General features: G+C 38.7%; 1 protein-coding gene across 2 annotated transcripts in view; it reads right to left on the bottom strand.

Annotated features, from left to right (window-relative positions):
• LOC131694981 (uncharacterized) overlaps positions 1 to 18,418 on the bottom strand; it is a 32,380-nt gene extending 13,962 nt beyond the window's left edge. Inside the window, exons 1-4 of one of the 2 annotated variants that reach the window (XM_058983518.1) lie at positions 18,132 to 18,418; positions 17,155 to 17,334; positions 2,163 to 2,360; positions 2,004 to 2,099 (exon numbers count right to left, since the gene is read on the bottom strand). In XM_058983518.1, the coding sequence (XP_058839501.1) occupies positions 2,004 to 2,099; positions 2,163 to 2,360; positions 17,155 to 17,277 (417 nt within the window). In that variant the 5' untranslated portion in view covers positions 17,278 to 17,334; positions 18,132 to 18,418. Of the gene's footprint in view, positions 1 to 2,003; positions 2,100 to 2,162; positions 2,361 to 17,154; positions 17,335 to 17,861; positions 18,089 to 18,131 lie in introns of those variants that run through there. The other variant, XM_058983519.1, reaches the window with a different exon arrangement.
• Between the last annotated feature and the right edge of the window lie 308 nt (positions 18,419 to 18,726).

Genomic DNA, 18,726 nt, shown 5'->3' with positions numbered 1-18,726 from the left:
ACCACAGGATTGTTTCGAAAAGTGTAAAGGGTTTTTCGAAATCACTCGGCACGGTTTTTCCAAAAAAGCTATTGCTTGACAACAAGTTTCTAGATTGCGCCAATAGTTGCAGTGCTCGGTTGAAGCCCAAGACCGGATCTTTTTGTTTATCCAACTTGTTGAAATTGGTAAAGCAGGCTCAGAACAAACTAAGTCAATCTCTGCACCTGCTTTGGCCAATTCACCGACCCAGTCATTACTAGTAATACCGGATTGTCCGGGTACCCAAACGAGGTTGATAGTATCGTCAATGCCAAGCTTTTCTATTTGAGTACGGCATGCAACCATTAGATTGGACCGAGATTTGTCCGAGCTGAGGATCTTGATTGCAGCCTGACTATCGGAATAGAACTTTTCCGGACATACTCTGTTGGAGGGCCGATTGTATACCGCACATAATCTCGAAGATTTCTGCTTGGGATATGGTACAGAATCTACCTAGCGAGTGAGACTGTTCCAATTTTATTTCACGACAGTATACAGCCGCACATGCACGTCCCTCCGTCATGAAGTCCTCAGTGTAACAGGCTACTTGTGTTTGTTATTGTCTCTCCATGTAGCCATATAACCACTTCTCTCGAGAGAAAATCTTCTCGTGGAATGTTCTGTAAGTGTTATATCATCCCATGTAGACGCAAAAGTTGGTCGGTTTCCTACATTCAGAATATGTAGATTTGTGCTTGTGATTTGTGCAGATTGATATATGAGCTACCCTAAATGATATGATACCAAGTTTTTGAAATCATCAAAAGGTGATGACTCATGTGGCAGATATGCCGAACAACCTGTCTGTGTTACCAACAGTCAAAGTATCAATGGCTGCACAGATATCGCGAGTTGTGAGCTCCGATATGAGATACGTGTCAATAGCCTTCTTTGCAATAATGCACGAACGAGGAATTTCACATGGATTAGACATGCCTGTCTTATTGTAAGCAATGAAGGCTGTGTTAAGTGGCTTTCCAATATAGAAGTTTCTTTTAAGTTACTTTGTTTTAATTGCCGCAAGGTTCCACTATATCGATATTGTCGGCAATATTCGTTAAATTTAAGACTAAGAGAAACAATGAAATTGAAAGACGAATAAGAATTCTAGAACGAATCAGTTATAAACTTAGAACGGAAAACTAGAACTAGGCAGGCTCCTATAGACATGATCGAAAGGAAAGGTGAAGAATACTTTGACTTCTGCTGGTAAGAGTTGGACGATCCACCCAAGCCTACCGCATGGCCGTTCATAGAACATAACTCATCATCATGTTTACCAACGCCGTCATAAAATTATTCACGAGTCCCTGCCTAGATTCGATCACGTGATCATTCTTCCTCTACTGCTAGCATCAAGCCGCGCGCATTCAATTCCTACCTAACAAACAATGCAAGCTGAACAAACCTTTGATACGATAGAATAAGCTGAGCAAGACCTGCACAAGCAATAATTCAGCTAAATTGATTGTTGGGAGTTCCGTTCTAAGTTCATAGCCTATTCGATCTAGAGAACCTATCCGCCTTTCATTTCATAAATTCCATTTTTCTTATTCCCAATTTTTCCGAGAATAACCCACAAAAGCGATACAGTGGAACTTTGCGCAAAATATGGAAACCTTTACTAGATCACTTGAAAAGTGTATTATTTTTTATGCTGTGTTATCATACTCAGAAGCGGATCCAAAAAAATTCTGATGGATCCGAAATTTCGTTTTTTAATTGTTCATTGTACAATTTGTAATACGTAATGACCTCATTTAAAAAAATGGTGGTCGAATCTGGTCTGGTATGATTTTGAGTTTAAAACGAATTAAAATGGAAACTATTTTAAAATTTCTCCACAAGTTTAAAAATTAAAATTTTCAAGACCCTCCTCATGTATCCGCCACTGATCATACTAGTCGAAAATCGTTTGTCTTTGAGTTGAGATTTTATAAAAAATTACAGGTGCTACAAACGTCATTCATGCTACTTACCATCAACCTTAGTCGTCCAATCAGTGGCAGTAAAAACAATCCCACTTGCACGGTACCAGCCGAGCATTCACAAGCGAGGCATGCTGCCGATGATATCTAAAACCATATTTTTTTTAATTAGATCAGCAATCTAACTTGGGAAACGGTATCTCTACTTACCACCAGTAGTATCCTCACGATCCCAGTGGGACTAGTTAGGTGTGAGGCGTCGCAGTGCAGTGCAACGCCCCACGGTAACGGTGTGTTCCCTATCCTTTGACGGTAATGTGCGTGCGAGTCCCAGGATGTACAGGTGCCCAACGGCGATTCGAGTGAGATTGATAGCTCCCCCGCTCTGCTGCCAGCTATCTCAAAGTCCTGTCGGATAGTTTCAAAGAAATGCCGTTCAGTTGATTTAGTAAATTCCTCACCAATTATACCATGGTAGGTAGTGATGACCTAATTGTTTCTCGGCCACTAGTGTGCATTAATCACATGTGCTAGAATGCGGCTTTACATATTTATTTAGGTACCTTCAAGAATAGTTGTAGCTGCGCTACATGCCTCTGTTGTTTATTAACAATGACAATTTTAAACAACTATAAATTTTAGTTTAGACAAGGAAAACAAAAACATGAAAGACTAGAAAGTGAGACTACCTTTCATTTGAGCTAGGACAAAAATTCATGTAAAAAATTTAAATTGTAATTTTTTTTTGTATTTTGTCAACAAAAATCTAAAGAGAAAAGAAACATTTTAAATGTTATTGGATGATGAAGAACTTATTAGTAAAAACCTGTTTTAATCCACCTAGAGGTGCAATTGTGCCTTTCTCATTTCTCAAAACTATGATTTAATAGCTGGTTCGTACAATATAACATTATAAAAATGTCTTTCATTCTTATTACACTTGGTAAGTATATATAAGAGCACGTATTTGTATTCATCGCGGTATCGGTTTGAATCGGAGTTTTCTATGTGATCGCACTCCACAACCCGTAACTCCGGAGCCGGAAGTCGGATGGAGATGGAATTTAATATCAGTTTCCGGAGACGCAACACCTTTCGTTTGAGACTAAGTTGATCAAATCGGTCTAGCCATTTTCGAGAAACCAATATAACCGTTATTCTGAATTTGGATGCTTCCGTATCCGTCGATGGTGGCCAGTGTGGCCAAAGAGACTTTGAATGACTATTCGGGACCTAGATCTACAAATTCAACAGTTGTATTTACATTTTGGAAAAAATTCACCTTTTTACATTCATCGCAAAATTCGTTAGAATCGGGATTTGCTGCGTGATCGTACGTATCACCCTGTAATTCAGGAACCAGAACTCAGATCCACACAAAATTCAACAGCAGCTGATGGACCTTTCATTTAAAATCAAGTTTGTCAAAATCGGATCAGAAAATTCCGAGAAACCGATGTGGACAAATCAACAAATTTTGTTTTGTAACCATACTCTTCAACTCGTAATCCGGAACAAGATGTCGGTTGAAAATGAAATTCAATAGCAACCTATGGGAATATTACACCATTCATTTGAATCTTAGTATGTAAAAATCGGTTCAGCCATCTCCGAGAAACCGATGTGGACATTTTGTTAACAAATCCGCACATACACACACATACATACATACATACATACATACATACATACATACATACATACATACACACATACATACACACAGATATTTTGCGATCTCGGCGAACTGAGTCGAATGTTATATGAGACTCGGCCCTCCGGGCCTCGGTTAGAAAGTCGGTTTTTGGAGCAATTGCATAACCTTTCCATATGAAAAAGGCAAAAGAATAATATTTAATTAGCTTAATAAGCTTGAGTTCAACGTTATCTTCATGTGATTATAATTTGGAAAGGTTGGTGGAATGGGTTTGAACGTGTAGGGAATGGGGGGTTAGTAAATTGGGAATGGAGGATGCGTCAGAAATCCTTCATCTTATTTCGGTATACGGGGTGGATGAAGGAAATGCGGGCGTGAGGGTGGTCCAAGGGGAGGGGAGTGATGAAGGAGGGAGGTGTAATGGCAAGGCGGGGGGGGGGGGGAGGGGCGGCGACGCAACACTCAACTGCATATTTTGCCTTCCATTTGAGACTTGGTTTGAGAAAATCGGTTCAGTCATCACCGATGAACCGATGTGACTTTAATTGTGGAATATGCCCGGAATTCCGGACTTCCGGAATCGTCGATCGTGGACAATATATTCAAAGAATGTTTGATTGGCAATCAGTGATCTAGATCTGCGATTAGAAGTAATTTGGTGACCATTTTAGCCTCTGAGGTATTACGATTGTACCAATTTATATGGGAAATTCTAGTGCATCCTTACTAACACCCCTGTAACTCCGGAAGCAAGACTCAGAACCGAATGAAATTCAGCAGCAGTCAATGGCATTACTGTATCTTTCATTTGAAATCAAGTTCGTAAAAATCGGTAGAGAATTCGTTGTGGAATGGGTGTGATATTAGCTTATGAACTTGGCGGGTTCCCCGGGGGCGTCATGAATCGTCATAGGTGGCCAATGTGGTCAAAGCTGCTTTGATTGATCATTAGTGATCCAGACCCGCAAACTAGAGTTATGTTACATCACTTTTAATATGTTTTACATCATTTGAACATCATGGTGGTACCAGTTTATATGGGAATTTGCTGTGTGACCGCACTCTTCAACCCGTAACTCCGGAACCGGAAGTCGGATCAACTAAAAATTCAATAGCAGCTTATGGGAGCGTTATACCTTTCAGATGAAACTAAGTTTGCGAAAATCGGTTCAGCCATCTCTGAGAAAATTGTGTGAGTTTAAATGACACACACACACATACACACACACATACACACACATACATACACACACACAGACATTTGCCGATCTCGACGAACTGAATCGAATGGTGTATGACACTCGGCTCTCCGGGCCTCGGTTAAAAAGTCGATTTTTACAGTGATTGCATAGCCTTTCTTTATATGAGAAAGGCAAAAAGGTTTTCTAACAATAACATATTTTTGAATTTCATACTAATTGACAGACAAACTATAATTTTAATACAGAATATGATTTTATGTGTCATTTAAAATCAAAATGCATTTAACAATCTTCCAAAAGTTTCATCATCCTTTGGTTGAATCATATTTTGGTTGTTTTCATGTAGCTTCCAAATTATACGAAATTTTAAAAACATTTTTAAAAACCTTTTGTTTTGGATGGATAAACGCGAATAACTTATGAAAATGTCGTTAACAAAGAAAATAATTGTTTTTGTTAAAACAAAATTGTAAATATCTCGAAAACTATTGGCGATTCTACGTTGAAACCGCTTACAGATAGCGCTGGAATCAAAGTGTTGCTGATTTGATTCTGTTCTGTCAGTGCATATATTTTTTGTAAACGTTGGTAAAAAAAATAACTTTTAAACACCAAATCACTGATCAATTTGTTGATAATTGTTTATGAAAATGAAGGAAAACCATTATTTTATAAGATGATGAGTAAACTTCTTGCGAAAAGGGCGTAAAACATAGTGGTTTCTAATATTATTCGCATAGCTATACGTGTGCTGTTCCGAAATGTAATTTGTTGAGCATCGTAGCCGCCGTAACATCATTTCCCGTTCCTCCTAAGTTAAGCTAAAACTTCATGAGATGGTGTAAATTCATGAAACTCTCCAGATCACACGAGGACAGAAAATATCCGGCTAATAGGAAAGTGTCAGCTTTGTATCATACATAGCTGATGTTTCGCTATGTGCTACAATTGAAATGTTGCATTCCACTAAGTCGCTCAAAATGGTGTAAAAAAGTTATTTTACTGCAATTTTACCAAATCATTTCACTCTTAGCGGTGCTTATCACCAGCTGCACTAAGGTCTGGCAGATTTGTTCTAATCCAACTGACTAGGTCAACATTAAACGAGTTCTTGCGGTGTTGTTGCTACTCCAGCAGCGATCCTTAACTGGGCTAGGGAGGTGAGTTTTTCCCCTTTGTTGCGAAATTAAAATTTGTTGATGACGAGTAACCGATACCACATAGTGTGATGTCGCAGCTCTGCCTCCTTTGCTCTCCTTCTCCTGTTAGTTGTGGAGGAGAGCAATGCTCGTTCGACCTCCACAGTGAGATTAGCTGGTGCTTTTGTATTCTTGGCACTTAATCGGGGAAGTGAAATACTACACCACTTTAAACCGATAAAACCGTTCTCAAGCGTGAAAAATTTACAGTTTTACTTTAACGTGGTAATAAAAAGCGATTAATGTGCTTTAAAATGCCTAGCAATCGCTTTGATTCCAATTTCTGTCTCGTTCCACTCAAAATCAGTGAAAATCTCCGGGTCAAAGCCTCTCCAGAGGTGGCAACCCTAGTCTTCACTGAATCTCCTACGTAGTCCAAAATATGAAGGAGTTTGACATTGGTACTGATTGGGTCTTGGTTTCGAGTTGGAACTTCATTTATGGAACGATTTTTTATAACCACAATAATACCACGATAACATTTTGAAGAAATGTATGAGCCAAATAGTTGCAAATGGCTGAAATTTCAGAATAATTGTAAATAAAACCAAATTTCTTACTCGTTTCATTCATATTTTGGCAGTGGTAAGCTTTTTCCGCGAAGGAAATGAAGTTTTTGTTGTAAGCTACGACTCACTTGCGGGTGAAAAAAAGCAAATTGTATCACTTTGCCAGTTCATGAGCTGAATCATAGGTGTCGCATGACTAATTTTGGTTTTGCCGCAAATCGCCAATTGCATTTTCGATTTTTTTATCGAAGCATATTCAATAAGAAATATGAAGAATATGAATTATAAAAATATGTTAAATTTTTTTGTTAAGAAAACGTTTGGATTAAATGTTTCTCTATGGCCCGAATACACTAAATAGGTTTTTTTTATGTCTTTGACGCAGTAAACTTGATTATTTGTGATGGAGAAACGCGAATAACTTACAAAAAAAGACACAATTTCACGAATTAATTGGTTTTGTTGGCACACAATTCCAAATATCTCGACTAATTTCGCTTTTGGGAAATATGATGCAACAGTTTTTCAGTGCATATTTTTTGTGCGGAAGTATTCATTCCCTGTAATTCTTTCTTAGATAGTTTTGCTGTAAATGCAGTAATTGAACTAATTTGTTTTGAGAGCAATGCATACAGAAACGTCAACGCCCTTTTGAAAAATTGTTCAAAATGTTGTAATTGCCAGAGAAAATCATGGAGATTCATATTTTGTGGTCGACCGGTTTATCGTGGAATCTCTGTATTACAGACGAATATTTTGTTATAATCCGGCTGCAGCTTACATGAAATGAGCTGGAGCCAACCAGCTATTGCACATACAAAGCTAATCGAAAGCTGTTCTGTAACTGTTTTTTGAGATTTTCGACAGTGAAATCAGTTGTTTTCCGAGAGTTCATCTATTAAATTGAAAGGTACGACTGTATTTTATATTTTTGGAGAATTGTCAGTAATTTAGCCAAACATTTGCTGATTATTTTTCTATGTACTTATCAAACCTTTTAGGTTCCTCCTTAGTATACAGTTACCCAATAAAAGGTTAACCAGTATAACCAAATAGTGCGAGAGCAAACTAAAGACGCGTTTAATCACCATGTTAGAAAATTGTGTAATGAATTAAATTTTTTCTTGATTTTAAATTTTTTTAAAAGTTTATGTGGTTTTTGCATTTTTTTTTAAGAAAACTGACCATATTCGTATTAACAAGTGAAACAAATATGGAAGAAAACCAATTTTCTTTAATCTTCTTTAGGTGTTTGGGTCAATATGACCCCAAATGAACTTTCAAAATGCGAAAACTTTTCAAGTTTTGCAGCTAGAAGTTAAGAGTTTCTTGCTTTTCTTATTTCATGGAGAGCAACGATTTTCAATAGATTTCAAAATTTCCGCTCATTCCTGAAGGGTTGTACAAAAAAGTTACGAATAAGGTGTTAGCGGGTCATATTGACCCCGATTTCGAACTCAGTTTTAAGGCATATTTTTTGTGAACTGGTACTTAAATTGCTTGTTAGAGTTTAAATTTTCAGTTTCTGGTAAATTTTACCGTCTTTGACCTGGTTGTTCAGTGGGAATCGGTGCCGAATGGGGTCATGTTTGGCATCCATAGATGTCATCATAAATCACAGGTTTATTGACAGAATAGTTATAATAAACACAACCAAAGAAAAAATGAGAATGTATATATTAGGCATGTGCCCTCATGCACAAAGAAATTGGTCTTGTCCAAAATTTTTCCCACTTGGGAGTTTTGCATAATTCCAGGCGTTTGGTACTTATACCAAAAGACAGTTTCGGTTCATATTCCTCGTCGGCAAACAGAACCTCTGTGCTTACTATCGAGACATCACTCGGTATAAGCCAGTGGTTTAGTGTTCACGCAAGACGTGTGACTTTTTGGAATTTAGTGTCTAACTAGTGCTAATTTGGGTACTAGTTCTGATACATAGTCTAACTGGACACCCAGATGGTGCTAGTTACTGACGAGGAGAATCCGAAACACTAAAACAAAAAAATCATACTTCATGTAAGGCATGTGCCCTCATGCACAAAGAAATTGGTCTTGTCCAAAATTTTTCCCACTTGGGAGTTTTGCATAGGGTGATGAGCCTATTTGCGCCATGTTTCTATTATCACCCTACCCATTTGAAGCCGTTGGTTAGAGCAGTGTCTGCCATCTTTGTTCAACGCATTGAGTCAAATGGTAGCGCAACAATGGGGCCACTCGATTCGAGTTTTCATTGTGCTCAAACACGAGAATTTTACTGTTTTCAACGCATTTGTGTTATTATATTGGTTCTTAACAACGAAGCAAAGTGGTTGATGTCAATTTTTACGCATTCCATTGATTGTAAGGAAAGAAATTACCGAATTAGGGAGGCACCTTGCTTAGTATGATGAAAATAGGCTCATCACCCTATATATTAAATTTGTACATGATGCAACCGATTTTCGATGTCCCGGATTACGATTCCGGGGGTACAATAGTATTTCTTATAATATTGATGAAGCAACAATGTGGTCAATCGATGGAACTGATCCCTAGAATTTGTAATATGCTTGAAAGTTTATATAAAATCCCATCTAAAATGATATTGATACTCCGATTCAAATACTGACCCGGGAGTCTACGTGAAAATCGTCCGGAAAATCCGGAACATCCGTAAAACTAATTCATGAATCTAGTTCTAGAATTCTGAAGTTTTTTCGAAAACATTTGTTCACGTTGCATTGGCATAAATTCGTAGTTCCGAGTGTAAAATTGACTCTATCGGACCATCCGAAAAATCCGAACATTCGCTGAACTGATCAATTCATAAAGTTGGTCTTAGAATCAGGTGTTTTGTATTGTTTCTTGAATTCTCACTTGAATGAGTGCGTACTTATGACCTACACATATTTTTTGCTGCATAATTTAGTGAACCGTCCAGCCGCTTTGCCGACAAATTAGACGATCTGCTGTGTTTTAATATTATTTTGTAATGTAAAGATTTGTGTGTACTAGGACTTAAGATGAATTGTAGCTATTATTTAGGGTGACCATACGTCCTGGTTTCCCAGGACATGGACATAACTGCAATATCGATGAAACAAGGGTTACCAGCGGCTTAAATCGCCTTTCAATCCGGGACCCGAAGAATTCCCTTTGGTACCTCTGGAAAGAGACATCGGTGTTTTGGTGCTTCTGCTTCTACTTGAGTTCTCTTGCTAGTGACTTTTTTTCGTCTTACTGGAAATCCATTCCATAAAAAGAAAAATATCGACTATCGTGGTATAATTTCATTGAGTGCTCTCTCGAGCTGGGGATCATGGAATTACTACAGGGTCGATACCAGTACCTAATCAGTCGCTCTGCTTGCTAACAGTGCAGTGAATCAAACGAACGTTTCTACCTAAAGTCTGCTGTCTATATGTACCGTGCTAGTATTATAAACAAGCAAAGCAATCGAATGAAAAAAAATCGTCCCAAGACAATAAAGTACCGTTACTTTCATCGGTGGGATATCGATCATTTATTTCAAGATGTTTGAAACTCAACAGCAAATTTGCAAATACAGTTCAGACTAACGGAAGTCGTTGTTATACAAGCCCACCGCACTCGTTACTGATAACATTTAAAACTTTGGCCATAACGGAAAGCTACGCTATGAAAGACAACATGCAATGCGTCGTTGAGCATGATAATGTTAGGACTAAGATACCCGTTTATATTGACTATTCCTTCATATCTGAACTTTCAATTCAAAGCAAAATGCGTGACCAAATCTCAAATCACGTTGTGCGCATATGACCTCTATGACCTCTGCGTGCTCTACGTTGTTACACAAGAAGAAACCATGTACACAAACCTCTAACGAAGCAATATCAACTGTAAGCATACCCATCACACAGCCCTTCATCAACATCAACTAAATCACAAACCACCGGAGTTGCAGCTCATACACCAACGAATACTGAAACAACAGAACCTACGCACAACGTGAACGATCATTGTGATGCGCTTATTACTTCCCAATCAACTGCCAGCACCACCGATAATAAAGTAAATAACAAAGAACACAGATAAGCGATCACAAACAACTCAAACCAGGTAATCGTGACAGCCCATACAACATTAACAGCGAGGATAGCATGAACGAAAACGATAAACCGAGAGAAAGCGGACTAAGTGATCCACAAGCAACAAGAGGCAATGAAGTAAATAGATCTTCAAAAAGAAATAAGATATTTACGCAAAGTAACAAGTCGCGTACACACGATCCGATGGATATACAATAAAATTCTATTTATTTATTTTTATTTACACATTTATAATATTAAAAGTTCCACGGCCAAATAAATGAAATAGCTAATGGACGATTAACATGCCTTCACGCCTGGACGCTGAACAGCGCCTAACCGTCGAGTCTAGCATCCTACATAACAGGGAGTATGGAATGTCGCGCTCAAACCAGTGCTGCGAAATTTCAAAATCAGTTACTTATTTCTGCTTGTATTTACCGAATTCAGATTCAGCGCCTCCCTCATTGGTTAACTTCCCATCTGACTGAAACTTCATGCAGAATGGAATGCTTAAGTGCAGAGGAAATATAAATTCCTTCACCAACTAAAGCATTCATTTGTTTTTATGTGGATAGTTTGAAGGCAGAAGCTGGCATCTTCTACATTTTCGAGCATAAGTGAACTGCATAATCTATATCTGGTGCACTTTTGCTCAATAATCCCTCTGATAGGGAGAATGGAAACAAAATTCATTTTGCTTCTGAAACCGAACATGTCCAAAACTGAATGCGCTGTATCGGGAGAACGAATGACGAGGGAAACGAACCAAACATTTCATTCATCACGACGGGCATGAATTGAATTTTGTTTTCTTTCGAGTTCACGCAGGGATATCCATTTTTTCATGCTCTGGCTCAAACTCATATTATTTACACCAAGCTATCCGCCAGCTTTCATATAACAATCGATTAAACGGAGAAATTTTTGGTAGGGGAATGTGTTCGGTTGTCGGCACACTTTTGTTTTTGGCTCACAACATTACTTCAATTGAACAATATATGGGAATAAGCATACCAATGGAAAGCTAGAGGCCTTAGCTAATAACTTATGAAAGAATTTAATTTATTCTGTCAGCTTGAAAAAATTTATTACAAATTTAGTAAAATGCTAATATTTTACCATTTTGAAAAATGTGGTCGGTTGTCGGCACCCTAAGAAAATTGACTAAAAATGGAAAAATATGAGTGATCATCATCAAGATTCAAAGGGAAAAGGAAATTGATTCATGTCAACAACCATCAAAGGCATTATGAACATAATTCTTCATCAGAACCACAATATGTGTATGTGAAAAACTAGGGCGAATATTATGCATTTCTAAGGCACTGGCGGATCGCATTCACTGAAATTGAGTTAGATTCGGGCAGTCCATTTTTTGCCAAAGCTTCAGACAGATCAGATAGAGGTCAGCCAAGGGGTAGGGGCGCTACAAGGTTAAATCCTCCCCCCCCCCCCCAAACCAAATTGTCTGGTCGTGACAATCTGGTATATACAGTGCTACCTAGCGGTGAAAACACGACCAGGTGAGCTTTCTTGATGTAAATGTAAAACGCTAAACCGGAAGTCACCTTCCTGGTTCTCAAAATACCCATATTGTTAGGTTATTGAGAGCATTTGCCACAAAAATGGGGTACCGACCATGTTTGGGTGCCGACAACCGAATTTAATAACCTTTTTGAAAACTGATCAAAAAAAATTGTTGCGAACATTTCGGTGCCATTCAATGTTAAATCACAAAATATAATAAATTCACATCGTAAATATTTAATGCGCATACTTTTTTGATCGATTTTCTTCTTTCTATAACACTAAACAAATCATAAAAAAAGAACTTTCAAGTAGAGTTTCACTTGTTCAAAAAATATTTTGGGTGTAAAACAGAATCTTCGAGTATATTTGCTTCAGCAATCGCCACAAAAAGATCGTGCTAATATAACACACAAATTATATTTATTAGAATGTCCATGTCTGGTTTCTGTCAAAAGCTACATAGGGGTGCCAACAACCGACCAGTGCCGGCAACCGAACACTTTCCCCTAACAATGGTAGGTTTTGCAGCTCTCAAATCGAGAGATAATGGCTGTATTTGGAGATTGCCAGGCATAGCGCAGGGAAGTTACTTGGGATCGCTGATGTTTCTGATTTACGTCAACGTTTTTAGTACTGAAAACTCCTCGCCGGTCCTGCACAGACCATCTCAGCATGAAACGTTTGTTGATGGTGGTGTAGCAAGAAATGCCTTTGTGTAAATCCGAAAAAGTTCTTGGTGATCTAATTCCGATGAAAGACTTTCTGGCAGAACTCTTCCTCCCAGACTCCCAGAACTTGTTTTACTGTCGAAGCTCTGCCGGCCAGACCCTAAAACTTTTTAACTGCCGAAAACATGCGGAAAAGGCAATGTCGGTTGAGAGGTAACGGGGGAAGCAGTACCCCTTCAACTGTCCTGGTTTTTTACTCGTTTGATATGGTCACCCTACTATTATTATTGTCTGTGTTTGTGCTTTTAAAAGATGGTGGTTTTTGCGCCCGTCTGGGAATGAAATGTAAGGTGTCTAACTCAAATGGGCTTTTCCCATCCTGACTGTCTATGTAGACTCTAAAGTCCGATGGACATAATAATGAAATAAATAAATAATGACCTTCCAGAAGATCTGGAACATCCGTGGAACTGCCCAATTCATGTACCTTGTCCTAGAGCTCTGAGATAAATTCGTACTTGTGACTGGGATTGGAACCCTTTTGGCTCTTCTTTTTTCAGCTTTTTTTATTGAAAAGAAAACGTATTTGTGACCGTCTACCTGGAAGTGCTATAAGTTTTCTTGAGTTGATAGTCGAATCTTTGTTTACTATAATAGAAAAATCCTTTCGATAAATTACCCTTCATCACACGCGGGTGCCACGTGACCTGTGCTGTTCATGTCCCAAGCAAAAACATGAATTAATTTCACTAACACTGAAAAAATACTTTGTGAACTGGCCAATTCTACGCCGGCTCATCCGAAAGGTTCATGGGTCCCTGTCCCAGTCACAGGTACGCATTTATGCGCATAATATAACCTTATATGTTTTCGGAAATATCTTAGAGCTCAAGGTTCGTGAATTAACCAGCTGCACGGATGTTCCAGATTTTCCGGAAAGTCATTATGTGGTCAAGAGCGCCCACTTTCCAGTCATAACTACGAATTTATGCCAATGCAACAAATATTTTCGAAGATTTCTAGGATTAGATTCATGAATTGACCAGTTATACGGATGTTCCTGATCTTCCGGATGAATCACGCATTCACGCAGAATCCAGGGTTAGTATGAGAGTATCAAAATCATTTTAGATAGGATTTTATAAAAAATTTCAAGCATATTACAAATTCTTGGCATCAGTTTCATTGATTGACCATATTGTCGCTTGATCAATATTATGAGAAATACTATTATACCGCCGGAATTAGCACCGGAATCGTAATCCGGAACATCGAAGATCAGTCGTATCATGTACAAATTTAATATATGCATTCTCATTTTTGCTTTGCTTGTGTTTATTATAAGTATTCTATCAATGAACCTGTGATTTATGATGAAAATTCAGTATACATCTATGGATGCCAAACACGACCCCATTCAGCACCGATTCCCACTAACCAACCAGGTCAAAAACGGTCATATTTACCAGAAACTGAAAATTTACACTCCAACAAACAATTTAAGTATCAATTCATATAGATTTGGTTGAAAATGTGTCTTAAAACTGAGTTTGAAATCGGGGTCAATGCGACCCGTTAACACCTTATTCGTTACAAAAAGTTAACACCTAAGGGCATGTTCAGGAGCGTTTTATTTTATATAGGAGTTTCAAAGTAGAACTGGAACTGAAACATTCACATCCCAGCAGAGCGTTTTGTTTAATAATTTCGAACAGTTTTGTTTCAAAATTTAAAACTGTTATACGACGCCGTTCTATTTGTTGCTGATTTTAAAACACGTTTAGAACTGTGTTTTAAATACATGCAAAGTTTTCAGCACAGACAATTAGAACCGATAGACTGGGGAAAAATAAAATGCCTTTAATTATTTTGTGGCTAAACCATAAGGTTTTGAGTTTTGGTGACTTAGGACAAGTTTTTGTAGTTATTAAGACAGATTTTCAGAAGTAGACGACCATGTTCTAAAATCAAATGTACTTTCAAGATAACATTATTTCATTTGCATATTTTTGCAACTTTTTTAGAAAACTTGTTAAGAAATGACATTTTTAATCAAAGAAACAGCTCTAACTCTTTCTATAAACATCGGATCGTCTTAAAATATTCAACAATGTTGTGGGTTTTTACAATATCTAAAACATTGTGAACAACATTGTTGTAGAGGAATGAATACGACAAGTTATTTTAAATAAACTGATTTTTATGGGGTTCATTTGAAAACTTCTCATAACAACGAAACGGCTGTATATAGAGAGTTAGTATCTTCAGTTAAATTACTTAAAATAATATTCTCCACAACTTTGCTGAAGCCTCAAACCGCCTATCTCCTTTCAGTAAAAAGTTATATTTCAGAAGTGCCTTTACACTTCATTTTGGAACATGACCGTCTACTTCAAAAATCCGCATTGATAACTCCAAAAACTTGTCTGAAATCACCAAAACTCAAAACCCTATAGTTTAGCCAAAAAATAATTAAAGGCGTGAATTTGCTCATTTTGACCACTGTGCGGCGTCGTATAACACCTTTAAATTTTAAAACAAAACTGTTCGAAATTATAAAACAAAAGCTCTGCTGGGGATGCGAATGTTGCAGTTCCAGTTCTACTTTGAAACTTCTATACAAAATAAAACGCTCCTGTACCGAAGGACTACCCTTCCTATGATCATTCTCAGGGATAGACCGTTCCAACATCAAATTATGGTTTTCTCAATTTTGGTCTTGTCAAACTGCAAATGACGTGAAAACCCAAGATGATACGAGATATACGGCATACGTAAAGCGAAAATGGTTTTACGATTGGCAAGATCGACATTGCATAAATATTATTTCACTTCCCAAAAAAGATTATTAATTATTTCAAACATAAAGCACAGAGAACAGACATCCATGATCGAACAAAAATATTTAAAAAACGTGTGTAAACATTTGAATTAATATACGATAAACACTAGCGCCGCCACACCAGCCTATCCCAACTATTCGTCAAATCCATTCCGGAACCGGTTCGAAATCCTGAATGGATTCAGTATGGAAACTTGCTCAATGAAAAAACCGATTCCGACTCTATCGGTTGATGCATTTGAGCTAGAATTCATGCTGGAAGTCCGAACCGGTGCCGGACTAGTTTGACTGGGTAGAGGAATAACCGCTGTCAATTCTGTCGAACTCAGCCACAAAAAACATGACGACAGTAGCGCTCCTGGTTTGGATATCCCAACTACCTTCGAAACCGTTAGAGATTTTACACAAGTTGAATGCTGAAGATGGACGTCTGTTCTCTGTGCATAAAGTTTTGAATATAGAAACTAGTGCTTTCAGCCTTTTTGGGGTTCTCATGGCGTTTGCCACCAATAAAATTATTATACACACATGCATACACCTTTTTGCAGATTATCTTGAATCTTTTTTACGTGTGTCAAATTTGCGACTTTTGTATTCTTATGCAGGTACGCTCTTCTTCCCTTTGAGGCAGACCCTCGTCCTGAACATGCCCTAAAGAAGGTTAAATTCATATTCTGGACCACTATGCATTTGTTGAATATTTGCATTCGCACTAGCGCCGCCTGGTGGGACAATTCTGAGTTATTATTTCGCACATACAGATGCTCTTGACTGCCTGTACAAATTTTCTTGAGACCAGCACCTTTCAAAATATCAAAATCTCAATATAGTTCATGCTAAACCCAATGGCTCTAAATTGTAGGTCTAAATAAGCAAATCAGCTTTGCCAAAGAAAGTATGGCGCTAAATGTTGACACCGTCGAAATAATCGGCCGCATCCCCAATCAGCCGAAACCCCATGAGCTCTACAGGATCTCTCTCTATCCTTTTTCATGACCCCCCTCCCTCCCAGTTAATCGCGTAGTACGAGACCAGACTGTAACATTTTATCCTGTTTGTAATGTTAGCTGTGTATTTAAACCATTCGATCTCAATGAATCACCTCTACCTTCTTGTACCTTCTGTATGTTGTACTCGAAATACGGCACCCAAGTCGGTCTGAATGAACGAACCCACCATACTCCATACTCTGCATATACGCTTCGCTACATACTTACGTACGTGCCCGTGTCAAACTATATGTATTTACAGTTCCAATTTCCGCTCCACATCAAAGATACATGTGATGCTATGCGTTAGCCACACGTTTTTGCACTCATCTTCACACAATGTGGTACCGGTCGCCTGCATGCCTATGCATTCTATGCATGAGATCAACGGATCGATTTTATATATGAAATATGACAAACACACATGATTTCACACGTAAAATATCGCCGGCCGAAAAACAATTACGATGCACCATTATCCTAGATAAACTTATTCGATATCGAATTTTTTTTCACTCATGCTACCGCTGCGTCCTGCTTCCAATACGTACTTGAATGTCCTCTAGCTGACAGCAGGCCGGCTCGAGATCCCGTATTTCGTCCAGTAGGAATTCTATTTCGTCTGTACCGTATAAATCAGAAACTGACGGTATGTAGCGTTGGGGTGGTTGCATCTCCCGTCAGGGGGCACACCCCCATCACCGTGTATGGAACTGGTCCGGTTTCCAAAACTATTTTGGAGGGGAGGAGGATAACAGAATGCAATAGTTAGATTAAACCGGATCGGGCTCGAACTCTGGCATTTCGATAGGAAGAGGCATAGTTCATACATAAAGGACATTTCTTTCTTGCCTTAGGACAACAAAAGGAAGGGTTGGGTCGGAGGCTACATTTCGTCGAATATTGCTACGCTGTTAATGATCCGAAGTGCAGAGAGCTTTCAAACTTCAATAACAAACGTACCCGTCCGGCCAATGTCAATAAAAATGGATACACCGGATGATGAGATAGTATAGCGTAAGCATGTGGCAGTGAAAGGGAATTCGGGAGCGAGCGCAAAAGAGAGCGGATGTTAGGAGGAAAACATCGGAATGGCACACACGCTGAAATGAGGTTATGGGAAGACAGTTCAGTTCAAGGGGTGGTTTTACATAACAAAAAAAAGCTCCACACTGGCGCGAGTGTACGCTTGTGTGAGTCTGTAGCACTGCGAAAACGACACTTTTCCACCGAGCAAACTCGCTTTTCAGATTTTCACCTGTTTTCGATCCAAGTGATCAGTTGTAGATCGAATGAATGAAACTTTCACTAATCACATGTCGCTAGCGAGTAATAATGCACGGTAAAGCACACGCTACGATTATTAAGAGTGAAATAATCGATATCGTAAGGAAGAAACACAGTCGGATCCGTGTGTAATATCCTTACTCGGGGTGGATAGAGCGACAAGGAGCTACACCGACCGAGAGCCTCCAAAGCAGAATGCGAGAAAAGGATAAACTATACAAAACGTGATAATGTGAGTGACCTATAACTTTTCCACCACTTGAGGTTTTCATCAATTTTCCATCGAGAGGACTGCTTTTGGGGAAATTGTTCTCCACTGCTGAATTATTTAATCCCAGTTTCTAATGAACACACGCGGCACGGCGAATCACGCACGCTTCCAATAGGCGATATGCAAAACACGCGTTCATCCGTCGGTTACTTCTGCAGGAATTTACTGCACTCGCACGCACGCACGCACAAAATTTCTCAGCAGAACATGATCGAAAACTAAAGATACTTTCGTTCGTGTCGCGTTCGCTTATCACATTGACAATGATGACTGCTGCTACTTTTCGCGTACCGCTCCTCTGTTACAAAATTGATGCAAGCTCACTTGGGAAGAACGAGAGAGAACATCGCCCGTTCCGGAATGTAACAGTCAGGATAAAAGCACCCCAATCAAGAAATGTTGTGAATGACACATGTGGTTGGTCTGCGCAGTTGATGGATAAATCACGTCAGCTGTCGAGGGGTTCTGACCCAGTGTTTCCACAAACCGCGTAGCGATGGGGAAGTTGGGGCTTTTTCTAGTAGATTCAAAACGTCCAGAGCTCCCCACAAGGGTGCCTATGAAA

This window comes from Topomyia yanbarensis, unplaced genomic scaffold (assembly GCF_030247195.1).
Source record: "Topomyia yanbarensis strain Yona2022 unplaced genomic scaffold, ASM3024719v1 HiC_scaffold_22, whole genome shotgun sequence".
In the NCBI taxonomy this organism is placed as follows: Eukaryota; Metazoa; Arthropoda; class Insecta; order Diptera; family Culicidae; genus Topomyia; species Topomyia yanbarensis.
Note: the sequence above shows the minus strand (reverse complement) of the source record. Positions and strands in the feature narration are given on the sequence as shown.